A 19,802-nucleotide genomic window follows, 5' to 3' on the forward strand; every position below is an offset into this window, starting at 1 on the left:
AACATGATTTAACGTTATCTGTTACCCATTACGTTACAAATATGTGAACCAAACGGCACCTAAGTTCACTCGTCCACGGAGCAGAGTACCAGCACAAGCATCCCAACTTTCAACATTCGAAGCATTCAATATTCTGTTAACACCAACCATTTTGACTAGAAAAAACACCAGGTGGCACTTTCCACCAACGGATTCAACCATCGCAACCCCAACCGAGCGTAACCATCAGTCCAGCATTGAGCGGCAACACTTCTTCAGTTTCTGGAGCTCGGATGGTCCACTTCATCCCACCGCCAGATGGTGCCGTCTTCACCAGCTCCAAGGATTGTGCTAGATAAGGAAGGCATCGTCGCATTTTACCAATCCACCACAGAAACAGAAAAAAGAAAATGCACCAGCATATGACATGCAATCGAGAATTTCTCAAGCAGAACCAAGAAAAAAGCAAATGCTAGAATAGACAGTACACCAAATTGAGCATGGATTAGAGTGAGGTACCTTCCATCGAAGGACACTGCAGTTTGTCTTATCGGCGATTTACACTGCTGATTATACAGCCTGAAAATGATGAAGCATTGGCATCCAGAAGCATGCGACGATACAAGTGGGAGACAAGAATAACTGAAACTCTTGCAGTGAAAAGTACCGAGCAATGAGGACAGGAGGGCTGGACTGTACTTCCCACACGTAGATTTTGCCTTCACGGTTGCCTGTTTGAAGTAGTTGATGGTGGGTATTAGAGCACTCAACTTTTCCTATATCTCTAAATATAATCAAACATACGAATTTATTTGCTGATATCTGACACAGCAAATATTTGTATGGGGAAAAAAGTCATATATATGTGTGCGTGTGTGTGTACGCACGCGTGCAGGTGGGTGGGGGTGCGCGTACGTGTGTGAAATTTTACAGAGCAAACAAAATCTTAAATAAAACTTCTACCAGAAACAATCCTGATGAGAGATATTACCTATCGCCAACTGATTGAAGTGAAAATCACATGAAAATTTGATAAACCAAATGTCACATTCTGGGACAGGATACTTCTGAAGGATATCGATGCTTCCCTATGAGGCAACAGAAAATCATATTACTTCAGTGGAACATATTTAATATTGGCAGCCAGTACCTTGAAATCTAAGGATCTGGAAATAGTTTACAACTGTGCGTAAATATATGGCATTATAATAGGAATACAATTCTGGGAAAGTTAAACTGAATTACCTCCCCAGGACTCTGTTCTTTTGTCTTCGGTTCCCAAAGCACAATTTCATTGTCAACACTCTGCAAATAGAATCTCCCCTCATTAAGCACTGAGAAAAAAGATTGAAAAAACTGAACACTTGCACGGTACAGCAATAGATGAACCAGACAGTGGCATGTCAAACCCACAAAAGAGTGACAACCGTGCTACAGAAATTTGTATCCATTTAAACGAATCAGAAATTTCACCTTTGATAGGATGAAGTCACCAAGCCATCTTGTACAATCAACATAGTTAGAGTGTACTGCAGCAATCAAGACCTGAAACAAAAGAAACAGGTCAGTCTGATGGCATGAGGATTAGACACCAACAGGACTTTGCAAGATAATGGATATAAGACAATTGTGAAAACATACTGGAAACTGGACATATTTTGTTGGAAACTTTGATGGAAGGTCAGTCCATGAATATGATTTGTCAACATATAGCCAAAATTCTGCGACAACATTGGTGAACTCAATGACACGCAACATGCAAATATGAAGCAACTTTGAAGTAGCTTTCTAACCTTTCATTGACCAGATTTTCACAGTGTTGTCCATGCCACAACTTGCAAAACGTTCAATATCACTAGGATGGAAGTCCTTAAGACAAAATAATGTATTCATCAGTACATTTATGACTAATGTAATCAAAGTACAAAAGCAGTAGCAGTCATTAGGTAGCCTTATTTTATCTCTGATGTAACGCTCAATAACAAATGGTAATATCAGGAGCTGAAAGAGTGCGCCATATTAAAGGCACCTTAACCTAGTAATGTTCTAAAAATAATGTCATAATAATGTTTTTTTTGAAGGGCACAATGTCATAATAGCAGGCACTACTTACAACACTCAATACTTCATTGCGATGACCTCCAGCTCCAGCAAATATCAAGATACAGATCCCTGTATGGACATTCCATAGCCTAACAGATTCATCCTATTAGATAATGCCATATGAAATGGTGTCAAAATTCAGAAAGATTATAAAAATAAAAAGGTACATGAACCTAAGAACAGACTATCGCATAACCTTGCTTGCAGAAATGATGAGCGAAGGCTTCAACGGTTGAGTTCTTATCTCATTTATTGAGTCGCCATGGCCAACAAAGCTCTGCAGAATCACGTAAACAGAGCTACCAAATAAGACACAGTGCGTGTCCTATCAAATGGTATAGGATAGTATTTATTGACATGCCACATGCCCAATCTCCTGGTCCTGGCTATGTATAAGCAAGGCAAAAATAGATACACCAAGTTGATTTGTTTTTACTACAACGGACATACTGAAGTAGTCAAAATTAACAATATTCTGTGAGCAAAAGGTACAGTTTGCTTATGGTATTAATGCGTAGCAAGCACCATTCCTTAACTAAAGCAAATCCAAAAGACCTTCTGGATCAGATATCATAAATAAAGTGATATATGTCAAATAAACAACTGAAATATTGAATTATGCAAATAAGGCTTCATTCAAGTTTACCATAGGAACACATACAAATATAAGGGTAGATTACCTTAGCTAACTTTTCTGTAGCACAATTGATGACCCGAATGATCCCATTGCTTCCTGCTGCCACCAGCAGTGGTGAGCCATCAACATGGTCACGAGCCCAGCTTAGAGTATAGAACGACTCATCCTTCTGAGGTAAATAGGCGTCACAAGAATTAGAGAAAGAATATTATCAATATTAAATCAGCAAGCAAAAGCATTGAGCATTGTCTTTCTTACATCCTCATCAACGTAAGCTTGTAGAAGAGCGAAACTACCATTCTCAAGGCAGCGGTAAGTTGTCACCTGCAAGATCAATAGGCAAGATAAGCGAAAAGCAGCATGGTCGTTACAAAGGACATTAAAAGATTATCTTATAATCATAGTCAAAGTAATATTGGTACTATCTGATCCCCCACACCTCACTATACTTTCCCAAGTGATACAGATTCTTTGTCAAAGGTTGCAGCTTTTCATCAAATGAACTAGCAAACTCCATGTTTCGGCAAAACAAATCACAATAGTCGGAACATTACAGACCTCAAGTCCCCAATAAAAACAACCGAATGCCTCAGCTTTAGATCAAATTTGAATCAAAAGCGACCCGCTTCCTAAAACCGACCACCAAAATCACAAAAAAAAACAACGTAGTTTTACCTTGCCATTAATCAACAAGAACTCCCCAAACCTCAGTAAGAAACAAAAAAAGGACGACAAGAGAGAGCAGTCGATGGCTTACGCGGTTGCCGCCGACGGTGGCGAAGACGTCGTAGTAGCGCGCGTCCATGAAGTTGAACCCGATAGCATATAGCGGGCGCTTCCCCTCAGTGTGCTTGCCGCAGGGCTTGTACTCCCGCTTCCGGCTGGGCACGAGCGACCCCTCCGCCGCCTCGCACCCGAGCCCCTGCCCCGGGCCCAGCTTCGCCATGGCCGGCGGCAGCGGCAAGATTTCCGGTTCCGCCCGGTACTTCTCCCCCTCCTCAGTTGCTGCCCCCTCCTCTGCTACTTTCCCCTCCGCCTGATTCTCCTTGTTATGCACCGGCAGCGGCCTAGGCTTCGGGTTAGAGGCGGCAGCAACGGGGACACTGACCTCACGCGGCGACTTCTTCCGGCGTGGCTGGGCCGGCGCCGCGCTGTGAAGTTTAGGGATTTAACGCAGCACAGCAGAGATCAAATATAGGATTGGCAAATTGTAAGGACTTCCACACTTCAAATCGAATCTCAAATCTTGGCTAAAACAAAAGCTTGAATTTGCTGGAATTCAATTCTTCAGTCATTCTAGTGGTGTAGACCGTTACTAGTGTCGCGGGCTCGCGGCGGCCGGAGAGGCAATCGCGCGGCGCGACGGCGAGGGTTTTGTGGGTTTGGGCAAGCGTAGGAAAGGGGTCCGGGGGCAAAAGGATCTGTTCGAAGGAGAGGAATTTTGAAGAAATTTTACACGAATGAGTTTATTTAAAGAAAAACATAGGAACAACAAAATGTCTGCGTTCCGATTTCCAAACATGCCTTTACCAGTTTTTCCTTATTTAATTTTCAGATTTGCTCCTTATAGAATTACAATACGTCAAAGTTTTAAGATTACATACCTTAAAGTAGAGACTTGGACTTAAGATGGAGTATGTGGAGACTTGGATCTAAACTGAGCATACATACCTTGAAGATCATTAGTCCATGATGGAGTAAGTGGTATAGGGGGAAGTAAAAAATGTGTGACATATTTATTTTCACAACAACAATAGGTGAACTAGACAAAAGGATTGAAAATGGATCCGACAACAAAAGGCAAAACTTGTTGACTATTATACAGAACTCTATGCTATTTATACACAAGAGGCACATAAGGCAAATGGACTAAATATAAAAGCACTACAAATGGACTAGATTAGAAACTTTAAATCAGATTTAGAGGTTAGGATTAGATATTTGGGGTTTAGAGTGTGTTTAAAAAGATTGCAGGGAAGGGAAAGTTTAGAAGGATTTACTTCTTCGTCCATATAGATTAGGCACAAAGCATTTCAAACGTATGAAACACAAGATGCAACAATGAATTTATTAAAATTATACACATCAATCATTGTTTAGAATACAACGACTAAAAACTTGCTCTATGTGCCTCTTCAATTAATACAACCACTAAAAACATATCAACCATTTTCTGACTAAAGATCATTGATAGGGCTTGCTAGATTAAGTAACTAATATCACATATACCCATGTCACCTAAAATATGTTGAAATTGGATTTAGGTGTTATGGTTTGGGTCGTAAGGGTGTGTTGGAGGATTAATGGATCTTAACTCTTGAGGTAGGAATTTACCACATGCCTACGACTTCAAAGATAATAGTACATACAAAAGTCAGATGGCATGGGATAATAACGGGTAAGCTCTAGCAATGAGGAACTTTTAGCCGATGGATAAGCTCATAGGAAGGGGTGGAAGCTCATGGAGATGAAAGTAAGGATCCACCCCTTCCTCTAAAAATATTTAGTTTAGTATAAGAAAATGGTTGATGCTTCATAGGACTAGAACTATGTAGACATAGCTCTAAGTTGAGAAGGTTTGATATCTATGATATCTATGATACTACCATATACAATTGCCCCTCCCTTAATTTTACATCACCTCCACCTATAGTTATAGGGATTGTTATTTTGTGGTTAGTTTGGTGCTAACAATAGATAGAATCTACCAAGTCTAACAATATACTTTGTCGTAGCATCAACTAATCCATAAAATGCTCATTGCTTTGTCGTAGCATCAACTAATGTTGACATAAGGAGTATAGTGTAGGGTTTAATTGAATAAAACAGAACACTTTTGTACCAATCTTAATTTGAAATCATGTTTTGTTTATATAAGTGTAGATTTGGATAATGAGTCAGCTCGGCTTGGTTTGACTTGTTATCTTAACGAGCCATAAGGCCAGTTCGACTCGGGTCGTTTATAAGTTCGAGCTGACTTATTAAGTTTGTGAGTTAAGTATAAATAATATATATGTACACAAGTCTAACAATATACTATAGCATTACACCATACATTCATGGTCTATAGTTTATACCATAAATATACTTTGTCAACAAGATCTATCTGTTTTGTCTTTTGAAGGTGCTAGTAGGAGTAGGGTTTACGTGTGTGCTCATAACAAGTGAGTATGTGTGCTTAAATGTGTGTATTTGTGTTTGTACCAGGTACTTAGAAATAAAATACAGATATTGGATAGGGACTTAAGGTTAATATAAAACTGATGTTATTAAAATCTTGCTTCTAAGCAACAACCTTTATAGTTTATACACTCCTTTACCATAAAAACAAGAAATATATGTATGTTACATGGACCCTTATTTTGCACATTCCGTATCTCGATTAAAAAATAAAGTTACGCGCATATCTAAATTTCCTCATAGATATGTACTTTTTATTGGCTTACTCCATTCCTTGGCTGACAATAGTAATTGACATTAGGACAATAAAATTAACTAATCCATAAAATGTTCATTGCTTTATCGTAGCATCAACTATTGTTGACATAAGGAGTATAGTGTAGGGTTTATTGAATAAAACAGAACACTTTTGTACCAATTTTAATTTGAAATCGTGTTTTGTTTATATAAGTGTAGATTTGGATAATGAGTCAGCTCGGCTTGGTTTGACTTGTTAGCTTAACGAGCCATAAGGCCAGTTCGACTCATGTGGTTTATAAGTTCGAGTTGATTTATTAAGTTTGTGAGTTAAGTATAAATAATATATATGTCCACAAGTCTAACAATATATTATACCATTACACCATACATTCATGGTCTAAAAACTTGCTCTATATGTGTTGGGTCTATGCTTCGTCGCCGAAGGTCTTTAAGGGAGAAGCTCAAAAGATACAAAGGTTGACACAGCGCCGAAGCTGTGAAGCAGGAAAGCTTCGGCATGTTCGCAGAAAAGGGAACCGACTTAAAGATGAAAAGGCCATTTAGACCTCGATAGAGTGCTATAGAATTATCACTAAATGTAAAGGGCATGTATGTAATTTTGTATGGGTCGTACCCCGTGCCTATAAATAGGTGAACAGTACCCCCGTACTGTTCACGTGGACCTGGCATTTGCTTTTGCGTCACACTTGTATTTTCATCTCCTTCCAAGCCGAAGGTACATTTATAATTCGATATTGTTTCTATTTCTCTATGATGATATAATAAAGTTAAATGGATAATGTTATATGATTATTCATGCTATCTTTTATGTTTCATATGCTTCGTCTTTCATTAATGTATACTGTGATGATGAAGGTTCGTCCTTCATGACCTTCGTCCGAAGATCGTTATATCCTAAGGGAAATAATGCTTCAAAGGACGAAGGACTTTATCGTTTAACATTCTCTGTGTTGCCTTGTTCTTAACTCATAGCATTTGAGAACAAGTCCCCAACAATATGCCTCTTCAATTATAGTACAACCACTAAAAACATATCAACCATTTTCTGACTAAAAATCATTGATAGAGCTTGCTATATTAAGTAACTAATATCACATATACCCATGTCACCTAAAATATGTTGAAATTGGATTTAGGTGTTATGGTTTGGGTCTTAAGGGTGTGTTGGAGGATTAATGGATCTTAAGGTAGGAATTTACCACATGCCTACGACTTCAAAGATAATAGTACATACAAAAGTCAGATGACATGGGATAATAACGGGTAAGCTCCAGCAATGAGGAACTTTCAGTCGATGGATAAGCTCATAGGAAGGGGTGGAAGCTCTTGGAGATGAAAGTAAGGATCCACCCCTTCCTCTAAAAATATTTAGTTTAGTAAGAAAATGGTTGATGCTTCATAGGACTAGAACTATGTAGACATAGCTCTAAGTTGAGAAGGTTTGATATCTATGGTACTACCATTTACAATTGCCCCTCCCTTAATTTTACATCACCTCCACCTATATTTGTAGGGATTGTTATTTTGTGGTTAGTTTGGTGCTAACAGTAGATAGAATCTAGCACCAGTAGACATTGGAGATGGAGTAGGATGACATGGTAGGGAAAACTTTTTGAAATCATTTTGGGGAGTTAGGATGGATGAAGAGTCCCAAGAAGGAGGAACTAATTGAGTGTGCGCCAACGGACCAATCTTTGGTTCTAGCAACGTAGCAGTAATTGACTATTGGTAGGTTGCATCAAGGTTAGGAGTGACATAAGCATTAGTGTTAGTGTAGAAAGAAGATAAGGTATAGGATAGAGGAAGATAAGAGAGATGGAGTTAGGTTTAAATGGAAGGAATGTGTTGGAAATACCACAAAATCCAATTATTAAAAGAATATAACATGTCAAGACTAACTCTATCTAATAACATTTTATTTTCTTAATGGCCTTTTCTTATTAGGTAAACACAAACATCTACAAAAATATCAATCAATGAATCCAAACATATAGCACTCAACCCAACAAATGTAAGGAATGTTCCAAGTTATTATGTGCCAAATATTGAGAATATATATATATATATCATAATGGGAGAAAACACATAAATATATTGAACAATGCATTCTTAAGTTAACAATTCATTTTCAATTCTTGTAGAATTAGAATATATTCTAGATATGTGGAGGAACAACTTTGAATTTGAAAAATAATTATTTACATAATAGCAACACACAAAAGTGAACTAGACGCAAACCAATACAAATGGTTGTTACACAACATGTGGCAAGGAATTCTATAGAAAAAGTTCCATCCAATCAACATTTTGAGTATAAGTTAAGGAATTTTTTTATATTGGAAAGAAATGACATAATCATCATGGTATGACCATGGAACTCAATCTGGATCATGTCTCTAAAAATTTCATGGTTTAATTCCTAATCATATTGATTTTTTTTATTTTTATTATGAAATTATTTGAACTCATATGCATGCATATATTAAGCACAAAATCTCTAGAACTCTATATAAACATGTGTACATAAATTTAACTTGAGTTTGAAGCCAAGATTTTCTAGGAGAATGTCTTACCTCTTTCTACGTGATTCATGTTTCTTTATATTGGATTTGTGTTCCTTACCACCAGACTCTTGACTCTTTTCATCTGACACATTTTTATTGCCATCAGAATCATGCATCTTGCTACCATGGTCACCTTGTTTCTTGCCATGAGACTGTTGTTTCTCACGATCGGACTCCATCATGGTTGATAATGGGATTTTTATAGGTTTTTGATGATTAATGCCTTTGAAAGAGGGATATATATGAGTGATCTAGGTAAAGAGAAAGTTGAGACAAGCATCAACAAGGTTGGTAGGAAAGGTGAATGTTGTATGATGGTTGATAATTGTAGAACATTTGAAAAGAGAGAAGGGGAGATAGAGGTGGCACTCTCTTGATGAGTCAATGAGAGAGAGTTTGTAGAGATAGGGGAATGTGGTAGTAGGGTAATTTATACCTAGAAGAGGTGAATAATTATGTATATCTTTAATGGTACGCTTTTAATATCCAGGAGATGCCAGGTGCCCATCTTTATTATGTTTCAAATTTATATTTGCTAGTTTGTCTGGATTCTTAAATAGAAAATGGATAGTATTTATACATGTACAAATCTCTTGCTCTCTCTATCCCCTCTTTATCGCTCTTATGGATTTCTCAAAGAAATCATTAAAGTTAGAATTTCCCAACAATGGTATAAGCTAATATAATGTTTGTGTATAGAAAAACTAGCAAGCTAACTTGCATGAAAAATTGAACATAACTAACTTGGTTAGGTTCCTCTAACCACTTATGTTCAAGTGCTCACTTCTTGACTTGGCACAAGTGCTAATATTTTGTCAAGATTTAGACCGGACATTGATATTTTTCAATAGACTTTGTCAACAAGATTTATCTGTTTTGTCTTTTGAAGGTTCTAGTAGGAGTAGGGTTTACGTGTGTGTGCTCATAGCAAGTGAGTATGTGTGCTTAAATGTGTGTATTTGTGTTTGTACCATGTACTTAGAAAAAAATACAGGTATTGCATAGGGACTTAAGGTTAATATAAAACTGATGTTATTAAATCCCGCTTCTAAGCAACAACCTTTATAGTTTATACACTCTTTTACCATAAAAACAAGAAATATATGTATGTTACATGGACCCTTATATTTTGCACATTTTGTATCTCGATAAAAAAAGTTACGCACATATCTAAATTTCCTCGTAGATATGTACTCTTTATTGGCTTACTCCATTCCTTAGCTAACAATAGTAATTGACATTAGAACAATAAAATTAACTAGTCCATAAAATGTTCATTGCTTTGTCGTAGCATCAACTATTGTTGACATAAGGAGTATAGTGTAGGGTTTAATTGAATAAAACAAAACACTTTTGTACCAATCTTAATTTGAAATTATGTTTTGTTTATATATGTGTAGATTTGGATAATGAGTCAGCTCGGTTTGGTTTGACTTGTTATCTTAACGAGCGATAAGGCTAGTTCGACTCGGGTTGTTTATAAGTTCGAGCTGACTTATTAAGTTTGTGAGTTAAGTATAAATAATATATATGTACACAAGTCTAACAATATACTATAGCATTACACAATACATTCATGGTCTATAGTTTATACCATAAATAATGCATCAATGAGTATCCATACATCCATTACAAATAAAGTGATAAAGTCATAATATTCTTAAGTTTATAAGGTCTAGAGCAGCCACCAACGATCGTAAAGTGTAAGACAAAACTAATATAAGGTCAAGCCAATAGTTTTGACTTGTTAGTCTCAGCAACAAGCTCGTTAACTATATTTAACTATATAAGTTAAGGGGCAATTGTGTTTTTGTCCCACGATGGAAGTGCAACTATGGTTTGCCCCCTCAAAATTTGACTTGAAAACGAAAAACAAGTTTGTCCCTGCTTCGGTTAGATGACAGTAACGGTGTGAAATAAAATATACAAAGACAAACTTACCCTTCAATCGTAATTGTGATTTTGCCAAAGCAGGGGTAAAAACACAATTACAGAACAGTCAAAATCCAAAGGAGGGGCAAAATCACAATACAATTCAAGGGTAAATTTGTCTTTGTATATTTTATTTCACACGGTTACTGCCATCTAACAGAAGGAGGGAAAGACTTGTTTTTTTGTTTTCAAAAAAGAGGCCCGAAATCACAAAGTCGAATTTTGAGGGGCAAAATCACAGGTTGCACTCCCATCATGAGATAGAAACACAATTGCCCCATAAGTTAAAATGTTGGCTTAGGTTATTGAAAAATATAAATGAGCCAAGCCACTAATGAGCTAAGTCAAGCGAGCTATGAGTTTTTCGTACAGCTCTATATATAAGTGTACCTAGTTAAATCAGCTAGTGAACGAAATTAGCGAGAGTTAGAGAAAATATGCATAGTTTAGAAATGTTTGTGGCTGTTTGCCGGTAGATTCAAGTCAAGAATGGAATTCAATAGCCCAATAGCAGAAGTGCTTTTTTCAACCGAAAAAGAAGTCCGAAAAAAGGACCAACTGACACAGTAACGACCTTGTTGTTCTCAACTGCCTACCTGTTGCCGCACATGGCTCTAGCCGTTCTACTCCTCCTGGTACGAGCTACTACCTAACTACCCCAACATGTCTCGCAGGAAAAAAAAAGGCTACTCCGAGCATCTTGTTAAGGCAAAGACATTCTGAAATCACTTTCAGTCATTTATGTTTCAGCCACCGGAGTCGGCCGCCATTTTTTCTGGTGATTTGTTAGTTGTAACACTTCCAACCCAAAACTTCATTTCATACTCTTGTTCAAGCTAAACCATGTACTTTCAGCATATTTCGTTCTTGTATATGTTGGAGCCAACCTAGCTATGCAGGGAGAAATTCCAATCCATAATTCAATATGGGCAAAACATGAAATTTGCAAGTCAATTAAGGGGAAACCATTATGCTTTTTGAAGAAAAAACAAGGGGCCAGTTTTGAAGCGGCATCATTGAAACCAAAGATTTCTTCTGCAATAATAGCAAAAAAATGATTGGCAATGGGTTGTCCACCAGTTTTTGGTGTTATATGTGATCTGGTGAAACCCCTCTTTCTGTTAAATTTAATAGACTATTTGAATTATCTTTAAACAAAGAGATAAATGTCAATTCAGCCTTGAATTCGGGTTGTAACTCCTTAGCTTTCAAAAGAAAGCTATCTAGGGATGGGGTAAAAAATCTAGAGGATTTGAAGAATATCTGTGACTCTCACTGTCTTTCGAATAGTAAAGATAAAACCATTTGGTTGCTTGACAAGTGTTCGAACCAAAAATGAGCAAGCGGACGGTCCGGCCCTGAGGCCGGACGGTCCACGGTCCGGACGGTCCGCGCCTGTGGGCCGGACGGTCCGCGCGTGCGCAGAACAGATTAGGGTTCCGAGTTTTGTGCTACGGTTGTTAGCTATATTCGCGGGATTAGCTCGGAATCAGTTGTGTAAAGGGTCCAACCCCCTCCTCTATAAATAGAGAGGTCTACGGCCGATTTGTAATCATCAACAATCGAATCAATACAACTTTTATTCGCATTTTATCCTAGGAGTAGTTCTAGTCTAGTTTAGGTTTAGCCTCTCAATCCCCAAATTATTCGTCTCTCTTCGACTCTACGTCGATTAGAGGAGTCTAGGTCGGCCGGCCCGAGCCTAGGCACCACCTAGGATCTCTCCTCCCCGACGGGGTCCCTCCCGGGAGCGAGATCCAGGCCGCCGCCGGCGATTTCCGCCGCCCCTGCGCACGCGCAGACCGTCCGGCCCTAGGGCGCGGACCGTCCGGCCGTCAGGCAGGGAACCCGAGCTCCTGCACCAGGTCGCGGACCGTCCGGCCCCGTGCCGCGGACCGTCCGCGCTTGACCAGAGAGCACCGCCGCCTCGCGCCAGGTCGCGGACCGTCCGACCCTGTGCCGCGGACCGTCCGCGCCTGACCAGAGAGCACCGCCGCTGGTTCTCTTGAGTAATTGGCGCCTCCAAAAAGGTGTCAACATACTTTTTGGCGACTCCGCTGGGGACGGCATATCTAAGCTCATCAAATCGGCCCTCAATGGCCAGTTCAAGGGATAGCTCTGATATTTCTCCAAGCAACATCATAGAGCCGACTTGGGAAACCTTGCCGGCTGACGAGCAGCTCCAGTTCGAGGAGCACAAGGAGCGGATGATCCAGGAGGCGAAAGCAAAGTTCCTGGCCAACTTCAAAGTGGACAGGAACAACAAGGTCGTCCGACATCGGGCGACGGATCCGGCTTCGCTCCAACCCACGCCAGATATCCCCAATGTAAGTAATACCAACGAGATACAATCTCTTAGAAATTATGTAGAAGAGCAGCGTGAACAAATGCTGAACATCATAGGGGGTATGCAAAGCGATGTTAAGAGACTAGTACGTGCATTCGATAAGTCTAACATCGCAAATTTTCCTTCACACGAGGTTGGGTTAGGAGATAACGCGTGTAACACAACGGCTACAGGTTGTCACGACCAGTCACAACCCCTTTATGGGATGCCGATGGACACATACCCTAAGCAACCGCAAATCGGCAGCAAACCAGCCGATCTGCACATGCCCGGGCCGTCCGCACGTGAGCGCGGACCGTCCGGGCCAGCAACAGTCGGGCCTATTTTTAATGAGTTACCTAGATATGCGCCCGAGCCACCACACACGACACAGAACCCAAACTACCCAGTCGGACGGTCCGCATACAACGACGGACGGTCCGCATATAACCACGGACGGTCCGGGTACGTATCCGGACAGTCCGCGCATGAGTCTTTTGAGGAGGATTATTACATGAATCCTCGCCCGTCCCAGCAACACTTCCCATCACACTATGCGATGCACCAACCCATTAATTCAGGATCCAAAGCCCAAGAAAGCTTTCCGGCCCCACCTAGAAGGCCGGAAAGAAACGATCAAACCTATGACCCATATAGGGCAAATGAAAATGCACCACGTAACTCAAACCAATGGGGGGAAAGACAACGTGCTAATGTCCAGCCAACCCCACCTATGTTTGACCAGAGAGCCGGTGGTCTCGCACCGGCTGCCATTGATATAGTAAGGGAAGAAATAGCCGGGGCGTTCCGAGATAAGCTCGGAGTAAGCATGGTCCCTGGGGGGCAATCATATCGGAAACCTTATGACAGCCGATTTGATCACCACCCATACCCACAGGGAACCAGGATACCCGAATTCGCAAAATTTTCGGGTGATCAAGGGAAAAACACACGCGAACATATAGGCCAGTTCTTAGCACAATTGGGAGAATTGGCCGACACAGAGGCATTTCGCGTACGTTTATTTTCATTATCACTAACAGGAACCGCGTTTGCATGGTATGCCACTTTGCCTCCTAATTCCATTTCATCATGGGGGGATCTAGAACAAAAATTTCATGATCATTTTTTCTCCGGTGATTATGAATTGGATTTGGTAGATTTAGTGTCATTGCGACAGACAAAAGACGAATCGGTTAATGATTACATCCGGAGATTCTGCGATACAAGAAACCGATGCTTTCAAATTCATTTAGCAGAAAAACAGCTAGTAGGATTAGCCTTTAATGGTCTACGATATTATTTAAAAGAGAGATTAGAAGGCATCCAATTTTTTACACTAGCACAGTTACACCAGAGGGCTTTGGCTTGCGAAAGCCGGAGCAAAGAAACTGCTAAAACAATGCGTCACAACGTACATATAGTAGAATGCGACCAAAGTAGCTCAGATGACGAATCAGCCGAAGTATATGCTGCTGAAATGGTTTGGCCAAAATAGGCCAAATCTTCGGCTTGTTCCTCCTTGCAGCCGGTTCAAAAGAAACGGCAAGAGGAGGTTAAGTTTACGTTTAATGTTGGTAAGTGTGATAAAATATTTGACGAATTACTCAAAAATGGCAATATTAAAATAAATCACACTGTTCCATCCGCCGACGAGCTAAAACGTCGTGCATACTGCAAGTGGCATAACTCATTTTCTCATGCCACTAATGATTGTAGTGTATTCCGATGACAGATTCAATCGGCCATTAATGAGGGACGATTGAAATTTCAGGAAATGCAGGTGGATACAGAGCCCTTTCCAATGAACGTGATCGACTTTGAGGGCAAGAAAGTCCTGGTTCGGCCAAACACGGCCGATAAAAGCAAAGGCAAAGAGGCAATCATCGGCAATTCTAAAAAGGCCGATGAGGATCATAAAGTTTCTTGCAGAAAAGTGGTAGCCGAGAAGACTCCCGATGGAGGGGAGACCCTAAAGGTGACCATCACAGCCTCCAGCACTGGGGGGCAAGCGCAGACAGGGAGACAGATGCAGGAACCCGTGCTGCGTATCCCGGACGGTCCGACACGTAGGCGCGGACGGTCCGGGACCCTACCGGACGGTCCGGAGAGCTCCGGCGGACGGTCCGGCCGTACTCAGGACTCGCAGCGACCATGTACCTTCAAACCACGACGACCAGAGATAGGTACGTGGAAAACAAATACATTTAAAGCAGCTGGTCGGCTGATCAAGCCTGGCCCGACTTTCGATCAATTGTTGTCTAAATATGTGAAAAAGAAGGCCGGACCCAGTGACCGGCCACCGAAGCGACCCCGCTCACCCATTCATGAGCAACGTCAGGTCAGGCCGATTGGACCACCTCACCAATCGGAAGAAATGAAAGGTCCTATTGTACAATTGAGACCTAACATGCCGACATGGACCCATCCACCTCCTTATCCATCTATGCCATATCCATACACATACTTACCTCCGCCATATGTCCCAGATCAAATGTGGGGCATGCCACCATATCCATTTGGGATGTCACAGTACCCCGCCTGGGGGGCACCCCAAACATCTGTTTTTGACAGGTTGACGCCACCAATACAAGACCGATTGAGCACTGCTCAATCCGGTCACCAGGCACAAACCCAACAGATTTGCCGGACTACTCGGCCTTCAAGGCCGACCAATCCGGCAGGGGGGCATATGCCTGCAGCAACTCAAAAAACAACAAAAAGGGACATCATCAAAATAGGCACCGCAGATGTTGTCATACAGGGAGACAATAAAGGGCCGATGATTTTCGGCGAATCGGCCAACACAACCGAAAAGGATACGGCTACCATCAAAATAGCCGACCCAAAATACTCCATGCCTCGATGGTGCCCAGCGGGATTGACACGATCTCAAAAGAGAAAATTACAGCGCCTAAGAGCAAAGGAGAGCCAGGAGAAGGAGGCGGAAAAGACATTTAATGACACACATCCGCTATACCCGCCACCGCAAAAGAAATGGAGACCAAAGGCCGTTGAGAAAAAACAAACGACCACAGAAATAGAAAGTCAACCTGCACCAGGTGCGGACCGTCCGGCCCTCGCACACGGACCGTCCGCCGTTCACCAGGAAGGCTCTGGACAACCTGCACCAGGCGCGGACCGTCCGGCCCCCGCGTGCGGACCGTCCGCCGTTCACCAGGAAGCCTCCACCGACACGACAACATCAATGGAAGAGGACGACCTGCTGGAAGAAGACCTGGTCGACTACGAGGCTTCTCCAGAACACCCAGGTATGGAGGTAAATATTATTACATTTTCTGCCGATTGTACTATTATCGGCGACGATGAACCTGTTGTTTCCCAGTTTGATTTTGGTCCTAAAGAAGCCGCCTTTACTAAACCAAAAGAATCGGTAAATCATTTAAAGCCGCTCTTCGTGCGCGGCCACATTGATGGGATACCGATTGCTAAGATGTTGGTAGATGGAGGGGCGGCTGTAAATCTAATGCCTTATTCATTATACAGAAAATTAGGTAAACAAGATGACGAACTTGTCAAGACCAACATGACCCTCAGCGGTGTTGGGACTGATAGTTCGATCAAAGCCAGGGGAGTCACGTCCGTTGAATTAACCATCGGGACTAAGACCCTTGCTGCTGCATTCTTCGTCACTGATGTAGAAGGAAATTATAGTTTAATCCTAGGCAGAGATTGGATTCACGCCAATCAATGTATACCTTCTACATTACATCAAATGCTGATACAATGGGTAGGCGATGACATAGAACAAGTACATGCTGATGTATCGGCCTGCATCGCTGTGGCCGATGCCCCTGTACTCTGGACTTATGAGACTGCTACATGTCTCACAGGAGTAGACTTTTCTGATTATCAATTCATAAGTATAGATAAGAAAGGTTTCATTCCTGTAATGCTAGAGCCGATAGAGAATCGGCTAAATCCTAAATAAAGTTAAATGATGAATACACACAAAGTTCATGAGTCTTTGGTCACGGACAGTTCGGCCGCCAAGGCCGGATGGTCTGGTCTTTCACAAAAGAGTTCGGACTTTAAGACCGAACATCTACCACAGCGAAAAGACAGTATTACGGATGATCCGGTCCATGAGACCGGAAAGTCCGCAATCACACAAAGATCATCTGATTCCTCTGTGGGGGACATGATAGAGGAATTCAGAGATCTTGATAAACTAGGACAGGGGTTTACATCGGCCGATCCTTTGGAGGAGATTGACATAGGAGATGGTAAAACTCCAAGGCCGACTTTTGTAAACAAGACCCTGGAGACCGATTCTAGAAATGAGATGATCGGTCTTTTGAAGGAATATTCAGATTGTTTTGCTTGGAATTACACTGAAATGCCTGGACTAAGCCGAGAAATTGTCGAACATCGGCTGCCTATTAAGCCTGGTTTCAGACCTTTCAAGCAGAAAGCTAGAACATTTCGTCCAGATCTTCTCCCACGAATCAAGGACGAAATCCACCGGCTGCTAGAAGCTAATTTTATTAGACCTTGCAGATACGCAGAGTGGGTCTCCAATATTGTGCCGGTGGAGAAGAAGGAGTCAGGTAAGCTTAGAGTATGCATTGATTTTCGTAATTTAAATAAAGCAACTCCTAAAGATGAATATCCCATGCCCATAGCCGACACATTAATCAATAATGCATCAGGAAATAGAATTATTAGCTTCCTTGATGGTAATGCCGGATATAATCAGATTTTCATGGCCGAAGAAGATACGTCTAAAACGGCCTTTATATGTCCAGGCTTCATTGGTTTATTTGAATGGGTTGTCATGACATTCGGTCTTAAAAATGCTGGTGCTACTTATCAGAGGGCTATGAATCTGATCTTCCATGAGTTGTTAGGAAACACTGTGGAAGTCTACATTGATGATATTGTAGTCATATCGGCTGAGTTTAGTTCTCATATAGCTGATTTGCGCAAAGCCTTTGATAAAATGCGTCGGTATGGTTTAAAAATGAACCCACGTAAATGTGCTTTTGGAGTGTCGGCTGGTAAGTTTTTAGGATTTGTTATCCATGAACATGGTATAGAAATAGACCCTGACCGAATCAAGTCTATTCGGAATATGGGGCCTCCGACGTGTAAGGTCGAAGTGCAGGGGTTTCTCGGCAAGGTGAATTATTTACGAAGGTTTATTTCTAATTTAGCCGGGAAGATTGATGCCTTCACCCCTATCCTTTGGCTTAAAATGATGCTGAATTCACTTGGGGGGCAGAGCAGCAGGAAGCATTTGATCTCATTAAAAAATACTTGTCTTCGGCTCCCGTGTTAAAAGCACCACAAGTAGGAGCACCATTCAGATTATACATTGCAGCTGAAGACAAGGTTATTGGGGCTGTTCTGACACAAGAAACTGAGGGGAAGGAGCATGTGGTGACATATCTAAGCCGAAGGTTGGTGGATGCTGAAACAAGGTACACTTTTATTGAAAAGTTATGCTTATGCTTGTTTTATGCATGCACCAAATGTAGATGTTATTTACTGTCTAGTCATTGCACTGTTTCTGGTCAAGCCGATGTAATCAAGTACATGTTGCATAACCCAATTATGAGTGGTAGAATTGGTAAGTGGGCTTATGCACTCATAGAATATGACTTGGCTTATGAACCATTGAAATCTATGAAAGGCCAAGTCGTAGCGGATTTTATTGTAGAACATCGGGTTAATGATATTCATGAACTAGACATATCATACCTCACTATTACTCCTTGGACTTTATATTTTGATGGATCGGTTTGCAATGAAGGGCAAGGAATTGGCATTGTGCTTGTTTCACCAAGTAATGTCTCCTTTGACTTCTCTAGCCGATTGAAAACGTATTGCACTAATAATCAAGCCGAATATGAGGCCCTCCTATTCGGTTTAGAACTTTTAAATGGTATGGGAGTAAAACATGTGAAGGTATTTGGTGATTCTCAGCTGGTTGTCCAACAAGTGTTAGAAGAATATCAATGTCTTGATGGTACTCTAAATAGCTATCTTGAGAAATGTTGGAGCATAATCCATTCTTTTGACGAATTCAGTATTCGGCATATCTCTAGAGTTGAGAATCATAAAGCTAACGACTTGGCACAAGATGCATCGGGTTATCGGATAAAGAGAGGGAAATTTCACAAAACTGAAAATCTGATAACCAGTGCAGAGCCAAATTCCCAGGTCGCGGACCGTCCGCGTGTTGACGCCGGACCGTCCGAGGTTACCAGAAAGGTTCTCTTAATTGATTCGGCTGACAATGAAGCCGATGCAAGTGATTGGAGGACACCTATACTTAATTATTTGCAAAATCCCAATATCAGGACAGATAAGAACATTCGGCGAAAAGCTTTCAAGTATGTTTTGATGAGTGATGAACTTTACCGCCGAACGGTTAATGATGTCCTGCTTAAGTGCTTGGGCCCAGATGATGCTATATTAGCCATGGCCGAAGTACATGAAGGAATTTGTGGTACCCATCAATCAGCTCCAAAGATGAAGTGGTTGTTGCGAAGGTCTGGTTTTTATTGGCCTAGTATGACAGCTGATTGTTTCAAGTACTACAAGGGGTGCCAAGTGTGTCAAAAATTCGGCGACCTACAGTTGGTCCCTGCAGCCGAATTACATCCTATCATCAAGCCTTGGCCATTCAGAGGATGGGGATTAGACTTTATTGGAGAAATTCATCCTTCATCATCAAAGGGGCATCGGTTTGTGTTAGTTGCCACTGACTATTTCACCAAATGGACTGAAGCCGTTGCTCTAAAGAACATGACGCACAAAGAGGTAATTGAGTTCATAACTGAGCATATTATTC

General features: G+C 41.2%; 1 protein-coding gene across 1 annotated transcript; it reads right to left on the reverse strand.

The window, feature by feature from the left end:
• Positions 1 to 100: 100 nt before the first annotated feature.
• Positions 101 to 4,058, reverse strand: LOC542076 (fertilization independent endosperm 2). Its single transcript, NM_001111712.1, has 13 exons — positions 3,477 to 4,058; positions 2,978 to 3,043; positions 2,763 to 2,888; positions 2,279 to 2,359; positions 2,093 to 2,185; positions 1,773 to 1,848; positions 1,621 to 1,700; positions 1,453 to 1,524; positions 1,225 to 1,284; positions 971 to 1,067; positions 647 to 710; positions 499 to 558; positions 101 to 330 (listed from the first exon to the last, which is right to left on the reverse strand). The coding sequence occupies exons 1-13, from the start codon at positions 3,663 to 3,665 to the stop codon at positions 255 to 257; spliced, it is 1,140 nt and encodes a 379-aa protein (NP_001105182.1). The 5' UTR covers positions 3,666 to 4,058; the 3' UTR covers positions 101 to 254.
• Between the last annotated feature and the right edge of the window lie 15,744 nt (positions 4,059 to 19,802).

The sequence above is a fragment of the Zea mays genome, chromosome 10 (genome assembly GCF_902167145.1).
Source record: "Zea mays cultivar B73 chromosome 10, Zm-B73-REFERENCE-NAM-5.0, whole genome shotgun sequence".
In the NCBI taxonomy this organism is placed as follows: Eukaryota; Viridiplantae; Streptophyta; class Magnoliopsida; order Poales; family Poaceae; genus Zea; species Zea mays.

What these genes read in the sequence shown, in the direction of transcription:
- LOC542076 (NM_001111712.1), bottom strand. Translation starts at nt 3,665, where the DNA reads ATGGCGAAGCTGGGCCCGGGGCAGGGGCTCGGGTGCGAGGCGGCGGAG. An exon ending in GAAAATCTGGTCAATGAAAG is followed by an intron (nt 1,701 to 1,772) that starts GTTAGAAAGCTA and finishes ATGTTGTCGCAG; the next exon opens with AATTTTGGCTATATGTTGAC. An exon ending in GCAGTGTCCTTCGATGGAAG is followed by an intron (nt 331 to 498) that starts GTACCTCACTCT and finishes TTCCTTATCTAG; the next exon opens with CACAATCCTTGGAGCTGGTG.